General features: G+C 34.3%; 1 protein-coding gene across 11 annotated transcripts in view; it reads left to right on the forward strand.

Annotated features, from left to right (window-relative positions):
* Nucleotides 1-22,476, forward strand: part of TCF12 (transcription factor 12) — a 381,378-nt gene that overhangs the window by 309,494 nt on the left and 49,408 nt on the right. For 8 of the 11 annotated variants that reach the window (XM_029237048.1, XM_029237049.1, XM_029237044.1 and 5 more), the window contains one exon: nt 22,073-22,178. In XM_029237048.1, coding sequence (XP_029092881.1) covers nt 22,073-22,178 — 106 coding nt within the window. Of the gene's footprint in view, nt 1-11,057; nt 11,221-22,072; nt 22,179-22,476 lie in introns of those variants that run through there. The other 3 variants (XM_029237052.1, XM_029237051.1, XM_029237050.1) reach the window with 2 other exon arrangements.

Consider the following 22,476-nt stretch of genomic DNA (forward strand, 5'->3'; position numbering starts at 1 on the left):
TTCCCTGGTGGCGCAGTGGTTGAGAGTCCGCCTGTCGATGCAGGGGACACGGGTTCATGCCACGGTCCGGGAAGATCCCACATGGTGCGGAGCGGCTGGGCCCGTGAGCCTGCGCGTCCGGAGCCTGTGCTCCGCAACGGGAGAGGCCACAGCAGTGAGAGGCCCGCGTACCTACCGAAAAAAAAAAAAAAAAAAAACTTAAGAGAATCTTCACTTAGATGACTAGAAAACTCACAATCTCTATAAATTTAAGTGAATATTTATGGTTCTTATTTAGTTTTTTTTTTTTAGTTTTATGATGGCTAGTGTTAATAAATAACACTTCATAAATAAGTAATAAAACTCAAGTTTTCCAACTTGAGCTTGATAATTTTTTAAACCATAAAACTTGACATAATTGAAATTATCAATATGTTTTTCAACATTACCGAAGATACTTATAAATTTCAAAAAACAGTAATTTGAATGAGAATTAGAAATTTATTGCTACTAGAGTGGGCTCCATTTAGTAAATTTCCACTGAGAGAAATATGAATTCATTCTGATAAAGTTAGTGAATATAAAGTGCTTACTGTGAATTAAGAATTCTTCTAGGCTTTAGATATTTAAGTAATAATAAACCATGGACCTTGTACCCTGTCTTCAAGATGCTTACGGTCAAAAGGTAACTTTGACCTTTGGAAATAAGCTAACTTTAAAATTTTTTTCATCTGAGTGATTATCGCCCTGTGGGCACATAGTGAAGTATCCAGGAAATGCTTTTTGAATTAAATTAAGAGGATAAAAATAAATACTGTGAAGCTATTATTTTATGTTATCTATGATGGGGAACATCACCGTTTAATGACTTCCTGCTCCAAGCTGTACTTTTCAACTTTCTCCTACTCTGGCTGTTCCAAATGATCAAAAATATGTTAACTTGCTTTTTTTGTATAAGACACAGAACTATTTGTCCTATTTTTTTCCTCAATTGTGCAGTTAACTCCTAATTATACACAATAATAGGAATAAATTTGCCCCCCAAGCGGTAAATTACCAGTAATTCAGCCATAACTCTACAATGTGCTGGGATTGACGTAGTTAACAATGTAGTGTCATGATCCTCATGTGATAGATGAGGATGGAAAACCATAATACAGGAAACCTTTTTCTAAAGGAAAAAAAATTATGGTTTCATTGACATAAAAGTAAAACAGTGGTTATCTTCCCATATTAAATTGCTCATACTAAAATTGTCTTCAAGAATTTGATCATTTCTTACCACCTGCTGCTGTCTTCATTATCCAAGCCACTTTTATCTCTTTCCTGAATTAAAGCAGCATCTTCCCAACTGACCTCCCAATTTTCCTTAAATCATTTTTTTTAATACAGGACAATCCCTTTAAATTTTAAGTCAGATGATATTCTTCTGCTCAAAATCCTCTAACAGCATCTCGTATCTCTGCAAAACCGAAGTCCTTAAAATGGCTTTCAAGACCCTTCTTATCTGTTTTCTGCTACCTCCCAGACTTCATTTTCCACTAATTTATCCCTCTAGCCTTCTGCCCTCTTTACTGCTCCTTAAAGATATCAAGCACCGTCCTGCCTCAGGGCCTTTGCATTTACTCTTCTCTCTGCCAGAGCACACCTCCCTTAGTACCCATATAGCTAGTTTCCTTATATACTTTTCTCTTTGATCACATATCACTTTATCACTGGGGAATCTTTCCTGACCATCCTATATAAAATGGCAACATGCCCCATCTCCTTTCCTGCTATAATTTTCTTTGAAACACTTACTACCATCTGATGTACTATAATTTATTCTTTATCTGTCTTACCCAGGAGAATTTTGATAAAACAGGGATTTTACTTATGTTGTTTATTGCTTTATCAGCAGCTCCTAGGTGCATAATAGATGCTCAGTGAATAGTTGTTGAATAAATGAACAAACTTAAATGATTAGCAATACAGCCATAGTTGTTCTTTCTTCCTGGATCATACTCATTTGACTCAGAGAAGGTATAAACAACATACTGAACAATCTGAAATTAACATATTCTTCAAGGAGAGCTACAAGTATATTTTAACTATCTATACTGTAAGATGTTTAACATGGTTAAACTTTGTAAAAGCTTTTCACGGAGAAAAAAAAAGCTCCAGTTTTTCTTCAGAAAAGTGGAAGTGTTTTCTGTGGCAAAGATCACTGGAATTCTTCCCATTTACATAGGCATAGTGTTACTCTCAGTTAGATACATCACAGCTAGGAAGACCTGAATTTGGTTTTTCCATGTGTGGACTTAGCATTAATAATTGTGATCCTGTATTCATATCTTTATTCCAATTTTAACAATAGTAACACAGTTTGAATCTTTTTAATATTTCAGTCTCAAATAACCAGTGTTAGAGCACCCCAGTGTTCCTCAAGATCACACAGCTGGGGTTTCCCTGGTGACACAGTGGTTAAGAATCCACCTGCCAGTGCAGGGGACACGGGTTCGAGCCCTGGTCTGGGAAGATCCCACATGGCGCAGAGCAACTAAGCCCATGCACCACAACTACTGAGCCTGTGCTCTAGAGCCATGAGCCACAACTACTGAGCCCACGCGCCTCGAGCCTCTGCTCCACAACAAGAGAAGCCACTGCAATGAGAAGCCCGCACACCACAACCAAGAGTAGACCCCACTCGCCACAGCTAGAGAAAGCCTGCATGCAGCAGCGAAGACCAATGCAGCCAAAAATAAATAAGTAAATAAATTAATTTAAAAAAAAAGATCATACAGCTGTAAAGGTACTGTGGTACTGCTACATGCTTTTCACCCTTTATTCTTGTATTATACCCTGTAAACTATCCAACCTATGTATTCATTACAGCCACCTTTGTCTATAATCCACATAATCTCTTTTATGATGTACTAAATTCTTCAGCCAAAAGGCACAAAGAAGCAAATCACAGGCCCAACTTCTTTATTACCGAACAGTGCAGGAGCCACAGCCTACTTAGTTAAGATGAGCTCTCTTAAGTTAAGGATTGTCTCCTTAACTCTTGTTGCCTACTAAAATTATAACAAAGCCATCTCTGTAGAGGCTTACATGTTTATTTGAAGAATATGGCCAAAAATCTTTATTTTCCCAGTGGTGTTGTGTTAAACATAAAATGTCTGACCTGTAGATCAAACTGCAAGTTATTAAGAAACCAAAATTGTTACCGAGCTAATTAGATGACAGAATTAGGTAAGAGTTGTTACCTATTGGTAAGATGTCAACCCTTTTCATTTTTTTTTACCATTTTATCCTAGACACTACAGAGCTATTTAAAAAGATGTTAGTTTTAAACGAAAATATTACTAGAAATACATAACTAAACCCCTTGTAAAGATAATTCACTTGCCAGCGTATAAATGTTACTAGAATACAAGCATTTGGACTCTTAGCTTAGAATTGAGAAGTTGTAATAATGTTTTTGATTCCCTATCTGATCAACCTTTAATTTCATGTGAGGCTCTGGGCTTTTAACTGTGCCACTTGCAGATATGATTATAAAAATACAATTTAAGGTTGGTGTGTGGACATTAGGTATCATCTATGCCAGTGAGTCATAACCTGGGTCTTCAAAATTAGTAATACAAAATGTAAATATTTCAGAAAACCTAACAAATTGTGTAATTTACTGAAATAAATTATCTGTGCTATCAGATTTCTTTCACTAGAATTAGCTCAGCATGGCAGTGCTTCATTTTCCTTTTAATCAGAAGTTCTGAATGGGAGTTGCATGGCTTTTTTTTAACAGGGAAAAATATTCATTATAACTCAAGAAAAGTTTGGGAGACAAAAATCTTTCAGAATAGGAATTCAGTGTTTTGGGGTGGAGTAGGTAATAAAAGATTTTACTGTTGGTGAAATGGCTAGGAAATGTTTGGCCTAGTTTAATTCCTGAGTTTTCCAGAAATGGAAACTCAGACTCAGGGAAATTCAGTGACCTCGCCTAAGCTCTCATGCTTCCTAAGAGGCAGAGCTAAAACCCGAATCCCTGTCTCCTGACTCCTAGTCTATGCTCTTTTTCATCATATGGTATGACGCCACAGTGTCTGGAACCTGAGCAGCTTATCTCATGTTACAGAGTACTAATGAGTGGTAGGGAGAATTATTCTGCCCTACTGTAAGTATTTGTGATAGAGATGCATAGAACAAGTAGCTTAACACATTTTCTTCTTTCAGAGTTTTATGACTGTGTTTCCCAACTTGTCTGGTAAGGAACACTTGTTGGGGTGGCATATTGCCTTTACCAGTGAAGCATACTAAGTAAGCATTACTGAAACTTTTGTTTTGCTTTAAACTGGCACTATCTCCCATCTCCTTCCCTGCTTATTATACCATCCTCATATATGTTTTCAAACTGAAGTATTACTTGGCTTTTGTTGAGAGTTGGTCACCAGAATTTAATGGTTAGAAATCATTCTCTTTTTTCTTTTCCTTTTTTTTTTTTTTTTTTTTTTTCCGGTACGCGGGCCTCTCACTGTTGTGGCCTCTCCCGTTGCGGAGCACAGGCTCCGGACGCACAGGCTCAGCGGCCATGGCTCACGGGCCCAGCCGCTCCACGGCATGTGGGATCTTCCCGGACCGGGGCACGAACCCGTGTCCCCTGCATCGGCAGGCGGACTCTCAACCAGTGCGCCACCAGGGAAGCCCCCATTCTCTTTTTTTTTTTTTTTTGCGGTACCCGGGCCTCTCACTGTTGTGGCCTCTCCCGTTGCAGAGCACAGGCTCCGGACGCGCAGGCCCAGCGGCCATGGCTCACGGGCCTAGCCGCTCTGCAGCATGTGGGATCTTCCCGGACCGGGGCACGACCCCGTGCCCCCTGCATCAGCAGGCGGACTCCCAACCACTGCGCCACCAGGGAAGCCCCCATTCTCTTTTTAAGATGGGTCTTTTCATAAATTTAGGATCTGCATGATTTCTTCCAGTGAGTATAGCTAAAATGAACTCTGCTTTGTTACTTGATCATTACAAATATGAGGCAGGATGATTTGGTAGATACTCAGTACTTAATTAATTAGAGGTATGAAGTATTAAAAAATTACTACCACTAGCAAGAATTTTTACTGGAACAAAACATAGATTGGGTGCCAGAAATAACTTAATGTATAAGTTATTTAGAGTTTCCAGTTGCAGATTCTTGAAATGGCTCTGGGCTAAGTAAGATGCAGATGTTATTTCTGGTCTCTTTAAAAATAAATTTAAAATAGAGTAGAATATCATGGTACTGTTCCATTTCTCATAAATCGAAAGGATCTGGTACTTTCCAGCTCAGAAGAAAAAAATTACACAGGTCAAAGAAGAAATAAAAAACCGGGGAGCACTTTCCTTAAGGCAGAGCTAACTGGACCCAAGATCAAATTGTTTACCTTTATGGTTTAAAATAATAGCTTTGTTTGCTTCTAGTTTTTGTTTTGTTGTAACCTAATAAGTCAGTAGTGCAATGCCTTGTCCCAGTCTTGAAAGCTCATCAGAGTGCTGGTTTATTAAAGAATTTTAAAACCTGGATACTCTCCTCAACTTTTTTTTACCCGCAGACACACCATTAGTGCTGTGATTATAGAGCCATCTGCAGGAAAATTATCAAGTTGCAACATAGTTAATGAATCTCTTACCGTATTATTTCAAGTGGTAAATGAGAAGTGACAAACTGCAATTCATATGGGGAAAGAAATGGACAGCCAAGAGATGCAGGAATTACTAGGGAGGGGGACTCCCCACTTTAATTTTTCGAGGAAAACTGCTTTGTCATAGTGAGTTTATGATCAAGATAAACATGAAGTTTGCTTCATGTTTTATATATTCTCAGTAGTGGTAGTTCTATCTTGTTTGAAGGGGTATTTAATGATTGCCTTTTAGAAGCTTTGTATGATCTGTCAGTTCTGTTCATGTTGATGTCAGAGGGATACTATTTAGTTACCTCAGAAAGAGATTTATCTGCTTTTCTCCTCCAGGAGGTATGGCTGTTTTTACACATCCTCATTTTGGTCATATGGTTGTCAAAAAGGGGAATTAAACAAGTGTTCTTTTGCCCTATAAATGCAGTTTATACAGCTGACTGTTTACATTGGCTATACAGATAGGTGTTTTCTATTTTGTTAAGCATTAAGCATTTCTAAAACACATTAGGCTTGAGATTTTTGTAAAGAGATGATAAGAAATCTGATGTTCTATGTCTGAGACAGATGATGTGATTTGTGAACTTTAGCGTGAATTTTACTGAGAAGTGGTGGGGGGGGGTGGTTGCTCCTCATTTCCAATCAATATCCAAGTAAATTGTGTACCAGTTTTCAGACCAATCTGTAATATAACTCTGATTATTGGTTTGGCTAGGATTTAGGTACTCACAACTAAGGCATAATTGGAACCAGTTTTTCAAAATATCACCTGAGGAAAGATCAGAAAACCACGTCTTTGATTTTTCATATTTTCATACAGTGGAAAGACAGTATTTGGAAGCCTTTTTACTGATTGATTAGTTATCAGCAAGATAGATGAGAGTAATATTGTTGAGTTAGAAGATGCATTATATGATTTCAGATAAATAGCATTATTATGTTTAAATAATAGGTACTGATTGTTAGTGGATCGGTTTGAGAGGGATGCATTATTTCACTAGAGTTTTATATTCTTGCTTTATTTTTTGCAAAAGTAAATTTTCTAAATTGTGAGAAAAATAATATTTCTAAATATTAGAAAAAGACCAGAAGACCAACTTCCTGAACACTTAGGAGTGACTTTATTTACAAAGCAGCATATACTAGAAAAATTTGCAATATAATGTTCAGATATAATACCTGGAATTTTTTGGTGTCTTACTGTGCGTTTAGGAGACAGTATTCATTTACTAGTCATCTTTCTGCATGCTAAATAAGGAAGAGGAGACATTTTTGCTTTTGCTTTTGTATCTTCCTACTTGTAGATTCTCTTATTTATTATCCTCTTAAAACTATCCTCACCCCGCACCTCCCTTGCAACCAATAACGTATTAGTTATTTAGTGAGTTTCGTAAAGCAGGAATATATAGAGTTCATTTGTGGAATTATTCACATGTGAACTTTGTTTAGCTTTGTTTTTCACTCTGAAAGTCTTATTTTCCAGGAATTGATTCACTTAGAAATAATGTTGAAACTTTTCATGAGGAATCCTATGAGTGGGTTTTAGATTTACTTTTCCAGCCAGATCTTTTGGCCTTTTGGGACACTGGAATGTTGCCTGCTTATTTTAGAAAAATGTACAATAATATTAACCACTAACTGGCCTTTATTAATTAATTCAAGATGTGTAATTCAGTTAAATTGAAATTTTCTTTTAAAATTTTTTTAGAATTTTAAGTCACTCTTGAAACATTCGTGTTTAAGATAGTTTAAAAAACAGATTTGAGAGTTATAGCAATCCAAATATCAGGGATAAAGAAGAGCTAATAAAATAAATTAAAATATTGCATGGGTAACCCCAGGAAATTTTGCATAGCTCTCCAAGGATGATCTGTTTCCCAGTCAGCAGAAAAATAAGAAGGAAATAAGGGCCTGGAATTTAAACTGAAGTTGCCAGAAGGTCTCTACCTAGTAGGTTTTTTGGAAACATTTTTTCCTAAATCTTCTGGAAAGAAGTAAATTGCTTAGGCAAAACACATCATAGCTTTTTCTTATCTAGTTTAGGTCTGTGCTTGATGATTGTTGGAATGGCAATAAACATCACATCCTGAAATATTGAAGGCAGGGAAGTATATTTTAAAATCAGTGAAATGCAGTAATCCTCAAACCAGGAATAATCAGTTTGCTAATAAAAGATGTATGGCTCCAAGTCATATTTTTTCAGGGTTCTCTGACATTTTCATTAATCATGTTGCCAGTGTGTACCATAATGCCCATTTTGCTATAAAAGTTGGTGAGTTTTTAGATTGTTGGACTAGGTAGCATGAATATTGAGTCAGATCACATAATCTTAGAATAACACATAAGTGATTACGTAGAATTGCGGGTGGAAACAATTCAGGATAAAAAGTGCATGACAGTTCAGAGCTCCTGTGCAGGCTGCACGTCTGTCTGAAATCAGGTTTAAAAAGTGGCCCTGTCTCCAGCTGACTCGTTTTGTCAGACTGAGTCATAGGATTAACCCTTGACATGTTCCTTCAAAAAAAAGAGGCAAAGATTAAACAACTGCATTGACTAGAGCAGCACTTGATCCATCTATATGCATTTTTTTTCCTGTAATATGATTCTGCTTAAGAAAAAAAATTGTGCTGCAGCTGTTACATAGATTAAATTAGATTTTTTTTAAAAAATATTTTTGAGGAAGAGAAAAAGGACTTTATCATAGAAGATAATTTGTAACTGTTAAAAATATGTCTACATCAACCAGTTTTACTTTCTTTTGGGTAAGGCAGACTTCAAAAAGATGTTATTTTGGAGTAGCAAACTTGAAGGACATTACCATAGCATACGAGTAAAATACGGGACTATTTTATTTAAATTACCACCAGTTTTCTTGATGATTTGCCGTTTTTGAGGAATAAATTTAGTGCCATATGTATGTAAATGCCCACCCACCCCCCCCAACTCCTCTCTCTTCCCTCACGTTTCTATATCCGCCCTCAGTATAGGCAGTAGTGTATACCAAGTGATTGTGTTGGGTACATGGGGGGGGGGCTCCATCTTACATTTGAGCACATGTATGGATTTTGTATCTGTGTTTCTGAGAGGAGGAATGAAAAGTAGAAGCAAAAGCTTTTAATTAATTACTCAGCTCTGCTTAGAAACTGTTATGTTTCAAAGTTCAGGTTTCAGGTTTAATAGCAAGTCTTATCCAGTTCCTTAATAAACTGCTTTAGAACAGTAAAAGAGTATTATACTGTCTGGTTTTACTCTGAACTTTTTAAACTTGGATATTTGTTTATTACTTTCAGAATACCATATAGTTGCCTCTAAAATAAAGAACTGTTAATGAAATACTCAAATTTTCATTATGCTTTAATAGCCAAGATTGCATAGTTGGATTTACATTATGCTGTTTGTTTTAACAAACATCATAGTACTCTCTCTTTTCTGGCAAGCCCCAAAGAAACGAGCCTAACTACTGTAGGTGGATTTTTTTAAATCAATATATAAAAGTTTTCTCAGGTTGAAGCTGAGCAGTAGGAAGAAAATGTTGAAGTGCTTTGTGGCTGCCCTTTTCCCCCCGTCCCCTAAATTTCTATTTTAAAAGTAAGTTTTTGGTTTTTTTTTTATTCATTAAGGAGAAAAGGAAACTTTATTTTGGATGGTTGATTTTCCTTTTTTTTTTTTTTTTAAGCTGTTCTGTCAGAGAGAGACTATGTCTATAAAAGACTAAAATTTACTTGAATGGTTTTAAGGCATGGCATTGTTAATTGTAAGTCAACGCTTTTTACACAGTTCTCTAAGGATTGAAATGGGTCTTTGTGGTCTCTCAGGAGGGAGGAAGTTACAAGCCACTCTGCAGACTGGCATTTTAATGGTCTGCTGTACAGTGATGTTCTTTTGCAGCTGCTGCTTAGCCCTTTCTATATCTGGAGAGTGTGGGGAGGTTTTATTGTTATTCCAACACCATAAGCTTTTAAGACATTATGAACTTAGCTGGCCTTATTGTCTTATTTGATTTTATTGTTATATTTTAATGAATATTTTTCATAAAAATGGTGGGTTTGGGGATCCCTTATAGAATATTCCTAGAATATTCCCTTAGAGCAGTTCTGCTTCATGAAAGGTGCCTTTAAAAAAGTGATGTGTCCCTTTTTTGCAGCTTGTGAGCTGTCCTCTGATTAACAGTTTTGTGAGAACCTGCAAGGCACAGGGAGAAGAGATAGTACAAAGAGGTTTTCATGGGGGGAAATGAGAGGAAAGAAAAGTTGCTATTCTGTTTTTCTGGGTTAGAATCCACACCAAAAGACAAATTGAAATTTTTTTAAATAATGAAATATGTTTGTGTGTGAGAACAAAGTATTGGCAAAACAATGTCTAAGACCTTTTGACTTCTAAGTATAATGAATTTTTTAAATCTATGAGATGTTTATTCCCACACTGATTAGTTTTCCTTTTTGAGAAATTTGAACATTAACATAGAAATATGAATATATTAAGTGTTAGTTAAGAACTATAATGAACTTGGAGGAAAGACTTCCAAGAAATCTTTTTTAGTTTATTAGCTACAGTGCACATTTTGTCTATACATACCAGCCTTTCATATTTTTATGTAAGGGAAAACAAAACCTTGTTTGTTTTTTCTTTTTAATTATTGAATTGCTTAGTACATATTCTAGGAAAGTGCAGTCCATTATAAACTTTTAATTGGTGTTATGAGTGAGGAATTTAAGGAGCTTTATAATTGAAAACCTATATTAAATATTATGTTTTAAAAACAGATCATTTATTTTCAAGATAATTTTTTGAATTGTTGGAATGAGCTTTTTCATGAAATGTGTTCCTGTCAAATTTCTTTCCATACCGTTTTTATAACATAAAAAATCATGGTTTGTTCTACCTAGTTTAGAGGTACTTACATGACAGGTCCGCTTTCTCCAGGAAGTGACTTTGTACAAGGCTTAACTGTTTAGATCCTTCTTGTTACACATGATTCAGTGTTTCCAATTCCTGATTGCTTGATCATGTGTTTATCATTGTTAGAAGCAACTGTAGGCCATGCCAGATGGTAATGTTGCTAGAGGTGTAGCAAGCTAGGTTTCCCTGCTACAAGTGCTCTAATTTAAACTAAAAATAGGTTAGCAGATCTGTCAGTTTGTCTTTCTTTGTAAGAGACATATATACTATATATATGACAATATTAATAATTCCTTGGGATATTTATCTCCAAGACACTGTATCACTTTTTATTATTTAGCACTTGTGACTTGTATTTTTTTAAAATTCCAGAATTTGTCTTATTGGTATCCTCCACCAGTGTGAGGACTTGATAGAGATTGAAAGAGGTTACTTACAGCACAAACCCTCCCTCTCTGCTCCGTGAGTTGGTTCAGTCCTATTTTGCATAAGTTCCTTTTGAGTAGATCATGTGTGGATGCGTAGTGCTGAAGACTTAACTCTGTTTGGCTGTGTGGATGTATGTCTTGGAGAGAAGCTGAGTGCATTAGCTGCAAACAGTAACATTTTCAAAATCAACATGTATTGTGCTTATCCTGTCCCTGGAATGGGCAGCAATTCTTTGATGTATTACTACAATGGAAAAACGGTAAGTCTTTTTCTTTGTTCAGATAGCTTCTAACTGGTTTAAGGGAAAGGAGGGTAGATTAATTACTTTTTACTAAAACCTGTGAGGTTTTGTTTTATCATATTCTGTAATACGTTAAGATTGTATGTTTCTTTGTAAGTATGGTTAGCAAAGTTGTCTTTGACACAGTTACTCAATAGTTTTTGGCTTTTATTTTTAAAATAATATAGAAAATAAACTTGAATTTGTGGGATATTTTTTTAATGCCTGATGTCTTTACTAGGAATGAGCTTGAAAGTACATTAGTTTTAATGTTTTCTTATATTGTAAACATATAATCTACATGTAAAATACATATATAACAGAGAGAGAAAGAGGGAAGATTACTTGATGCTTTGTAGATAGAAGGGAAAGATGAAAGTCATCTTAGATATTCATAAAAATAACAAGTATGAAGCTCTGGGAATGATTAGGGAAGCAGTCAGCTAGTGAGGGCCGTATTTCCTGTTTGGAGTTTCAGGTCCGGAGCCTGACTTTACTCAGATACCATCTGTTTCCAATCAAACTAGAATTTTGACCCTGTACAGATTCATAAAATAAATCACTATTTTTCAAAGAGTGCATTTATACATTTTCCAAAGAATGTATTTCTGGTCGATTTATAGCACATGGTTAGATGTTTTAAAATAATACCTTTCTGTGTTGCTAAGTAAAACTTCTCTGTTTTTTAAATTAATTACTCAGTATTAATTACTTAGTATGTTTCTACAAAAATATCTTTAAGTCAGAGGATTTTGTGTATTCTAAAAAGAAGGTGAACTTCTGGAATATTCAGTAGGACTTATCTTTATAAGATAGTTGATAAACATAAAAATGTTATACTAGTGAATAACAATCTTGGGTTTATGTCAGGAATACAGTATTTTCCTCCTCAATTTTTCCAAAACAATGTATTAGCTCAGGTGTTGTATTAAATACGTAAATGACTTTAGCAATTTTTTTTGGTCAGGAGTAGAGGCATTTTTAATGTTAATGTTTGAAGTTATAAAAAAAATTAATCACATTTTCCTAAAATAGGTATACAGTCAGTTATGTTGGTCCCTTCCCTTTTTATCACTTGAAAATGTTTTAAAGTAGCATATGACTTTAACCAGTGTACGTGAGAACTAATGAAAGCACTTTTTCGTTCTCTGACTGCTTTGGTAAGGCCTCTTTGGACTTCGTTAGCATTTGGTTCTTAACTTTTCAGTAAGCTTTCTTACTAGATGACAATCAAGCCAAAATATCCTTAAACTCATTAAAAAGTATGTGTTCACACTAGCCATATAAACAGAGCTTTGGAGAATGTGAGAGGTAGGTTTAGATGGGTGGTATAAGTGAAATAACTTGATCTCTATGTAATTTCCTTGGCAACTGTCTTTCAAATGTGAAAATTTTTTCTTTTATGTCCTATTCTAAGTGAAATAGTCTGTTTGAAAATGGTGTGTGTGCAAGTTTAGTAAAATTAATCATACAGGACCCCTGAAGCAGAGAGACTATAACTCAGATTGAGTTTAGATTTTATTCTTTCAAGAGCACAGATCACTCTATTACAGCATTTCTCTTTGTTCTACATTTAGGGGTGGAGGGGTGGGGAACAGCTTTGATCGTATTAAGTATTTCCAGGCTTACGGTAGATGACATGGCTGGTATGTTAGAAAAGTGTAGCCTGAAAGTTGATAGCCTGTGCTTGATATAGGTCAAAGGTGACTTTTATGTTCTTGAAAAATGCATAAAGGATGATATATTTTCTTAGTCCTCTGTATCATAAGCCCTTAGTCTTATATGTGTTTTACTTTTACCACATCTAGTTTATTATTATTGTTCTAACTCTTCAATAAGAAAATCGTATAGTATGTAATTATATTATCCAAAGACCATGGTAAATACTTCATCTTTGTATATATTGGGAAATGTCTACCCATCAATGCTTTATAGTAAAAACTAGCACTTTAACGTTGCCAGAGTCTAAGTGAAATGTATTTCCTCACTTGAGTTATAGAATTTTTGTATAATTCTCATAATGAACCGGTTAAATTTAAGCTCACTCTTTAACTCCATTTTATCAATTTATCTTAAGATGATAGGACAGATTTATATTTTGAACATTAATATTTTGATTTCATTTTTAAGATCCTTTTACGGGTATTATGAAAGAGTGAGAAATCCTGAGTGATACTGGCCTTAAAGAAAATGCTTTCCTTCTTTTTTTCCGGTTTTTATTTTTAAATTTTCAAGTTGATTTCCATATATTTAAGGATGCTTGGGGTAATTTAATAAATAGACTGAACAGACTCTAGGAAAAAAGAGATTAATAAGAGAAGAGCCTTTTCATATTTTGTTATTTAAGATTATGTGGCCGTATTGTACTGTTGGAAATATAAGAGGCTTGGGCATCTATGTGCAGAAAAGAAAAGGCAAAAAGGCAAAAATGTTAACCCTGTTTTCCCCACTATCAGAAAAGAGAAGGGGTTAATGCTTTATATCACATGTAGCTTTTGTGTAGCTGTATTATGTACCATGCTATAAGATATTAATATGTGTTTATGATAAATAGGGGACTTAAAATCACTTTGAATATTATCTATTTTTTTGAACTTTGAAAAATAGCAAGGAATAATGGATTTCTGAGATTCCTTACTTATAAAGAACTTGGCCTGCACTCAGTTTTCTCATTGATATGACTCAATTGTGTCCTTTATGCAGAAAGGTAGAAAGTCTTAGAGGTAAAGGAAGGAAAGTTTTGGGAGGAGAGGATTCCTGTTCTCTTCACCTATCTCATCAGCCTCCATTTTCTAGGCCTTGAACTGAAGATGCTATAAAGTGTTCCAGGTATAAAAATTGGAGCAAGTACAGGCATGATGCTCTTTTCATTATTTCAGGGGATTATTTTAATATTATTAGAGACAACACAGAAATCCAAGTTTTAAAACTCAAGCTTAGAAACACATTTTGAATATTCACCTTCTTTGTATGGAATCTGGGAAAGAAGAGACAGGAATTAACATGATCATAAGGGCTACTCTGTGTCAGGAACTACGCTGGGGACTTTATGTTTACCTCATTTAATTCTCATAACCACTCTGTCATTTAGCTGTTACTAGCCTCCTTTTATAAGTAAGGAAAAATTGGTGCTGGGAAGTTAGGTAACTTGTTTAAGCCCCACCCTGCTAGTTAAATATTGAGGCCAGAACTGAACCCAGGTCTGTCAAAGAGCAGGTTTTCTCTTTTCTATCATCCAAGGACAAGTAAACTAGTCTCCATAGCAGAGGGCCAGATTTCACTTATCCTTGCTACTGGTTGTATCAAAGTACTCCGTTGGAAAGAAAATGTCACTGAGAAAAACACTAGGCCATTCTTAAAAATAAATATGTTTTGCATGTATGATCAGACTTACAATTTTGTGAATGCTAATTGATATGGTCAGTCAAGCAGCTTTTTACTAGTTTCTATTTAAGATGAAGAACTTAAAACTATCCTAGATATGTTTTTAAATGCAGGAAATTAGAAGGCCTCTTCTAATAGAACTCGTAGTAGTGAAAATTGGTATAGCCATGGTTTTGGCACCTGCCTCCCCACATAATTTGTATTATCATAAGTATGAGAGCAGCAAGTAGCTAAAATTGCGTTGTAAATACTTCTAAGATTTATTTTTCAAATAAACATTTTCAGTTAATAAAAGCACAGAAACCAATATGAGAGTATATAGCGCTACATTTCTGTTCCGTTGGGGATTTACTGCTAATTAACATGAGAGAGGAAAGTATATAATTAATTAACTCGAATTTCCAGGCTGGCTTTGGGCCCAGTAGGGTTAAATCTAACATTTGTATGATGAGGAAAACATGAAGTCATTTAAGCATTCTCTGAAGTTAGAATGCTAAAGACATTGGATGACAAGGAGTTTAGCTTAAATCTGCTTTGATTTTTTTTTCCCTTTATCAAAAATGTATGAGACGATATTCTAGATATGAATCCAAGAAGGTCTTTTTTTCTTGATTCAAGTGAACACAAATACCAGGAAGTTAAGCCTCTGCCAGGAGAATATGTTGTCACGGGTCAGGTTTATTAATCTTTTAGAAGGAAATTTATGTCCCTTTCCACTAGCTCATGAACATATTGAAGAAAGGGATCAGGTGCTGTATTGTTGGGTCTAAATATTTTTAAAATGTAGATAGCGAAGAAGTGACACTCATTGATTTGTTCATTACATTATCCTAGCATACAAGTTTCAAACCCAGTCCCTTAAAAATTCCATGGTTTATCTCTCAGGAAAAAAATTTGTGCTTATTATAAAAATGATACTGGTTACAATAAAGAACTGATAAAATACGCCCAGTGATGTTAAGATTAATTAAAATGTGTTTGACTTACCTAAGAAGAAATTCTCACACATGAAAACCACTATTACTCAACTATACTTTTTAGACAGCAGCAGTAGTAATTGATTTTAAGCTGCTTTGTACTGAAAGCTAGAATTCTTTTTTCTTATCGTTGTTAGAAAGGAAATTTTACATTATTTCACCCCAAATCGCTCTCCGGAAATTCTTGGGAAAAGATATTGGTCCTTTTATTTATGAGTGTTGAAAATATGAACATATATTTATGCCTTTTACAGAAATTTCAGTTGTGTTTTTATCAGGCTAACTAATTAGATGAAAAGAATCTTTCATGGATAGCTTGTGTGTCCCTTAGTTAGTCCTACTTCAGACATTTTGCTTTATGATGCCTTTTGGTTTCAGTTCTTACAGTATTTAGTACTGGAACTATATAAATATTCCTCCCCCCCCCATAGGCTTGGAATTACCATAAAAACTTGAGTAGTAGGTTGGACTTTACGGCAAAATTTACTACATTTATGTAATATTAAAATACTGAAAACATTGAGATATTTATCAAATCTTTCATTTGTTTAAATATTCTTGGATATTAGGAGATTCTTAAATTAGACTGCTATTTCATGTACTTAAATTTTTAAATGTCTTTTTCTTTTGGGTTGTGCTGGTTTTAATTTTGATTAAAGAAAGAACCAGGAAAGTGGGAAGCCCTGAATTTCAGAAACTTTAAGATTTTGACATTTATGTTAAAGATATGCTTTTTATCCAAGTTTATGCATAAGGTCAGTATGCATAGAAAACAGTGGATCCAAAATGATCAGAAAAATCAATAGGGAATAGTTTTTAGGAAATTTCTTTAACTTTTAGTTAAATTTAAATTTAACTAAATTTAAATTTAGTTAAATTTCTTAATCTAAAATTTCTTTAACTTTTACTTAGCACTCTTATCTCAGTGAGTCCAATTATTTAAAGCAGAAATTTTACTTACTGTTTTTTAAGCAGCCTCTTTTTAGTAAATTCAGGTCCCACAAAATGCAGAGGTAGAAGGAAACTGTTTATGTGTATTATTGTGTATGAAACTTGCATAGGTTGACCAGCAGTAACTAAAAAATTCTTATAATAATTACCTAGTTTTTCTTTCTTAGTTTTTGAGTGTTGACCCTTAAATGTGCCTACTTTTAAAATCAGTGGCCCAGAGGTTTAATTACAGATTTTAAAGCTAGAATTTGAGTTCGTTTGGGGTTTTCTTTTTTTCCAGTGACCTGAACTGTTTTGTTCGTTTGTTAGTTGTCAGGTTTTAGATACTCAGCTAGATCTTGAAAAATTTTTATTGCTTAATACAAAATATAGTTATATAAAATGAGATAAATTAAGTGTATGCTCCTGAATATAGTATCACGTTTTTATTTTAAAATTATGATGGTAGGGTAAATTAGCCAAATGATTTTGTTTTGCTTTATTATTTTGGTAAATTGATGATAAAGATTATGCTGGAGATGATTTATGCTATTAGCATAAACTTTTCACACATTGGAGGTTTAATGTTGGCATTAAAGTGTTTAATGGTATTTAACATATTGGAACTTAAAGAGAACTGCTAGTCAAACCATCTTGACAAAAGCGCTAATAGAAGCCTAAACATAATGAAGTATCGGTAATAATTTCTGTGTTAGAACATGTTCAGAAAAATTTATAAGCTTCTCCGTCTTTCTTCTTTCCAAATTAGATAAAGGTGTTCCCAAAATGTTTAAGAGTTTTGGTTTTCGTTTCAGAGCCTTTGAAGTTTATGAGGCTCCTAGAATATTTCTTTCAAAATAATTTATCTAATTTTAAACTGGTGGGTAAGGAAGAGTGATTTCATCCTGTGTTGTTCAGTATAGTAACCTGTAGCCACAAATGACTATTTAAATTAATTAAATTGAAATTAAAAATTCAGTTTCTCACTTGTACTGTCCACATCTCAAGTGTTCAGTAGTCACATGTAACGAGTATCTACTGTATTGTACAGACATAGATACATTACTGTCTTTTCAGATATAGAACATTTCCATTATTACAGAAACCTATTGGACAGTGCCCGTCTAAAGCATTCCTCTCATTTTCTGTGGAAGTGTATCTTAATTAAGATATCTAGCGAGCTATTGTCACATACTAAAGAAATTTCCCAATTCATTTCCTCATCATTTAGAACATTTAAAGATATCAGGTACCACACAGGCTTTGGATCTATTTTTAAAAGCATAGGGAATGGCATCATCTTTTAATTCATCACTGGATGTGACAAGATAAAAAGAAAAAAAGATCTTTTTAGCAGAAGCTTCTACTTTTTTTCATCTTTGCTGAACAACTATCAGAAAATCATGCCTTTCTGCCTTGCAGAGATGTTTCCAGTATTAATTACAGGAAGGATGCACTGAAATCAAGAGCACAGTGCACACCTCCAGCCTCTAAAGCTAAACAGAGAGTGGACTGCCCTGAATTGGGGTGATCCATATGACTAAACTGAATCACCCAAGCAGGAAAAAAAGGAATGTTTTTGCTAACTTGACTCCAATTGGTTTTATGAGCTAAAACATTCCAAGGATAATTGTGTAATCACTGTATAGAGTAATGTAAATATTCATCCCTGAAGTACTCTGTCACTCTTAAAAAGTAAGTTTGGGTTGATGGGATGAGGACAGTAGAGATATTACTGTGAATTTATTCTTTTCAAACATACTTAACAATGAAAGAGAGGTATCTGTTAGATTTTCAGTTATATTCGTTTAAGTTGGGGTAAATGTTATGGTTCTGTTCACCCAACACTCAAAATTTCTCTCTTTTCCATTCCTGGAAGAGAAAAATTAAGTACTTGAGAAAGAAGGACATTCCCACATGATACCTACTTTGAACCTGACATTCTGAAATGGAGGCTAGAATTCTAAAGAAAATTTCTAATTACCACATTTCAATAGAACATCTTAAATTAATTGTACTTTTTCTGTTTCTTTTTAAAATAGTGTGACTCCTGGTAGATTTTAATCACCTTGAGCACACATATTCCTTTCTCTTAATTTTGTTTGTTGTGATACAAAATCATATTTAAGATTTAAATGTGTGATTAGATCATTAACTAGGAAAAAACTGGCATCTATGTGCAGGTGATCAGATGACATAAGCAGTCTGGTTTTAATTTGTGGCCAGTACTGATTGTAACTAAAAGAGACTTGCTCTTTTTGTGGAATTGGCTGACTATTTTCCTACATCTGGAGTTAATAAAGTCTTTGAGACCACATCAGTTGTGCTTTGCCGCAAGAACTCTTTGATCTGAAAAATCGCAACTGGCACAACTGCTGCTTCATAACATTGCATCTATGTTTTTGCAAGCTATGGTTAAGATACCAAAAGTAAAGTTTTTTGTCGTGTGTTAGAAATGCTGTTAGATGGGCCTCTTTGAGAACCATGGTTTTCAAAACATTTTTATCATGATAAAAACTTTGAACTTATGTTAGTAAATAAATGATAAACTTGTAGTAATTTAGAGTTTTTACCATTTTCATTTATAAGATCTATTCTTTAAAAGTCCATTTATCTTTTTCAAAGTCTATTTATAGAGACTAACATTAAAAACAACTTTGCCCTAAAATGAGCCCTGTGTTCTCAATACAACTTCAAAATTTTTACATAGAGTAGGCAAGCAGGCAAGCCTCTTCTTCGTGTGTTTTATCTTGGTTTTCTTGCTTTCCATGATAGTCATCAATTAACCATTATCTGATCAGCATATTCTCCTTTATTTACAGCAATTTGTAAATCCATAAAGTCAGCAAAAGTTCTTTTGTAAATCAGCAGAAGTTCTTTGCTTTTGTAATTGCATACATTTAAAAAATTTTAAAGTGTAAGTTTATCTTGTATGGAATATAGTGAATTGAATAGAAATAAGGATAAAGAAATATATATTAGGAGATTATATATAAATTTTAACTGACAAATTATGTAGATTTTTTTGTGTGAAATGACACATCAAAACTGGAGTTTTTCATAAGTATCATTGGGAGGTTTACATACTGTTTCAATCTAAAACCTAGATAGAATTAGAGAACTTTATACTGTATACTCTCAGATCAGTGATGGTATACATAGTAAATAAGCATTTGTGACAAAAACATGTTCTAATGCTGTCTTCTAAATTTTATTCTCATTTGTATTTTCTTTCTACATCTCTTTTTTGTTGTTTGTGGTTTCAGCATAGTTTGGGGAAAATCTGTATATTATAAAGGGGACAGAGGACATCTAGCTAAAGCTAAATTTTGATGCTGAAACTTGATTAAAAGAAAAAAGTACAAAATTCCTTTCCTGAAAACTTTTCCTGCCTATCAGCCTATCTAATACATTGCAAACACATTTGTGTATATCCAATTCTTTCATTCTAACTCTGTCTTTATGTCATAGCACCAAACTAGAAAAATATGTTTAATATGTATAATGCATAATCCCCTATCTAGGATCCTTCTGGGTACTTCTTAGGAATATATCTTGTCCCAAACTTCTCAGGTACCACAAGTGTGTGTTTTCCGCTCTGGGATGTAAGAAGTAGGAAACTAACCTGAATGCCAGTCCATTAAAAAGACACACCTGTGCTTGTAGTAGCATGGCTAGCAAGAAGACTAAAAATTGACTTTTTAACCTTTTATCTAGGGTGAACTGTATATAAGTAGGATGATGTCAGACAAAAACTATAAGAAATAGCAGTTTGAGTACTAAACAGGCACAATATGTAGCAGTGTAACTGCTCTTAATAAGAATTAGAAAGATGATATTATTGGCTAATACGTAGTGAGTGGTTACCATGCTAAACATTTTCGAGCCTTCTGTGCGCCTTAGCCATCTTGAGGAATCCAGGTTGTTTTTGTGGGTTTTGTTTGTTTTTTTGTTTGTTTTGGGGGGAGGTTGTTTTGTTTGGGCCGCACGGCTTGTGGGATCTTAGTTCCCCAACCAGGGATCAAACCTGTTCCTTCAGCATTAAGAGTGCAGAGTCCTAACCATTGGACCGCCAGGGAATTCCCTAAACATTTTGTATGTATTATCTCATCTAATCTTCCCATCAACCCCTGCCCCCCCATGCAGGTAATGTTAGCACCATCTTACAAATGAGGAAATTGAGTCTCAGAAGGTTAGGTAATTTGCCAGGAATCTTTACAGTTAGTTAATGCCTCAGAGAAAGAATAAATGACAGTTTATATAAATAAAAAATTGGCTCCCATTTTAATCTGTGTGTGCTTCCTCCACTTTTGTATTAATGCATAGGAATGTATGCTTGATAAAAATATCAAACTGTGTGGAAAGGCATAAAGCAAACGTTTTCCTCCCCAGTTAGAAGTCCAGAGGTGTAACCATTAAGTTTCTTATGTGTAATTCCAGAAATCTTCTGTGCTTATGCAAAAAATAATGTGGATGCTTTTTTTTACGCATCCTCCCATAATTTTATTGAGCTAGTTACTTTTTTCCACGTTAAGTGAACACTTTGAATTTTTATTTTGGATTAAAATTTAATAGATGTACCCTTATCAGACTAAACAAAAGAAATACGTTTCATACACTGCTCACAGTAGGACACCTTTCCATTCTTCCTGACTCCTGGTTTACTTTTACTTTAACAGACCATGTATCACCTTAAGTGTTACTTACTTGTCTTCCTTCTTGGTTTCAGTAGTCATCATGAGAATGGTTTGATCATGTTTTGATTATTACAGTTATTTGGATGCCCATTTAGTTTTCCAGAGAAATGACAGAGTTGGCCATTTGCCAATTCAAAATGTTCATACTTTGTTTATCTGAAGCAAAGGTTTACCAAAGGAAATTAATACTGCTCTGACAGATTAAATGAGCCTTTCCTGAAAGCTGTGCCAGACTTGAAAATTTACTTGAAATTAAAGAATTAAAACCCCTGAGCAGAACTTGGTTTTAATTTTGCCAACCCTACTAAGTTAAGGAAGTTTCTGAACAATTGTGTTGTGCCTTTCACAGTTAACTTTTAATAGTAATAAAGAATAGTAACACTTAGTCTAACTCATTTTGATTTTGATAAATCTTGTGACAGTGAAAAGAATAGATTTTATCAACAAATCCATAAAATAAAACAAATTTTATTTCATGCTGTATTCAAAAGACATTAGTTTCCACTATCACATTTTGAATCATGAGCCTATATGGATTTGTGTTTTGTAAGCAAAGTCAACATTTGTGACTTTATTCAACCACCTGATGTAATTGTCACACAAAGATGCATTACAGGGATATTTAGAATAGTTTTTTCTCTAGTAATCAGCTAAAAACAAACAGGTAGATAATATCCAAGTTAGATGTTATTTATGAGGATTTAGACCGTTTATTTGGATTTGTGGTAGGCCTTTTTCAATATTGGATAGGCCTTTTTAGGCCCTTCAGGAAATGTAACACATTTTACATAAGTGGTATGACAGTCATTTACATTTTAATTAAATTTCCTGTTTAATTTTAAGGTATATGCACCATCCCCAAATTCAGATGACTTCAACCGTGAATCTCCTAGTTATCCATCTCCCAAGCCACCAACCAGTATGTTTGCTAGCACTTTCTTTATGCAAGGTAAGTACTGCCAAATAGTTGTCAAGTACTACAACAGTTATCTCTTGTATATTAGCTAATATTTTAAAGTTGTGAGGAAAGAGAATATCTGTATAGAAGTTCAGACATTTTTAATCTAGATATGTTTGGCTGAAGCAAATTAAAATTTAGTTTTAAAGTTTCCTATTGCTAATTATTGCTGACTGCAATGTAGTTGGATTACTCAGCGAAGCATCGGAGTGCCCATCTAATATTGATTGAATTTATAAAGGACTTCAGTTGAGAAAAGTGAGTAAAGCTGCTCTTTCTCATTTTAGGA

This window comes from Monodon monoceros, unplaced genomic scaffold (assembly GCF_005190385.1).
Source record: "Monodon monoceros isolate NGI ecotype Baffin Bay Population unplaced genomic scaffold, NGI_Narwhal_1 Super_Scaffold_21, whole genome shotgun sequence".
Classification (NCBI taxonomy): domain Eukaryota; kingdom Metazoa; phylum Chordata; class Mammalia; order Artiodactyla; family Monodontidae; genus Monodon; species Monodon monoceros.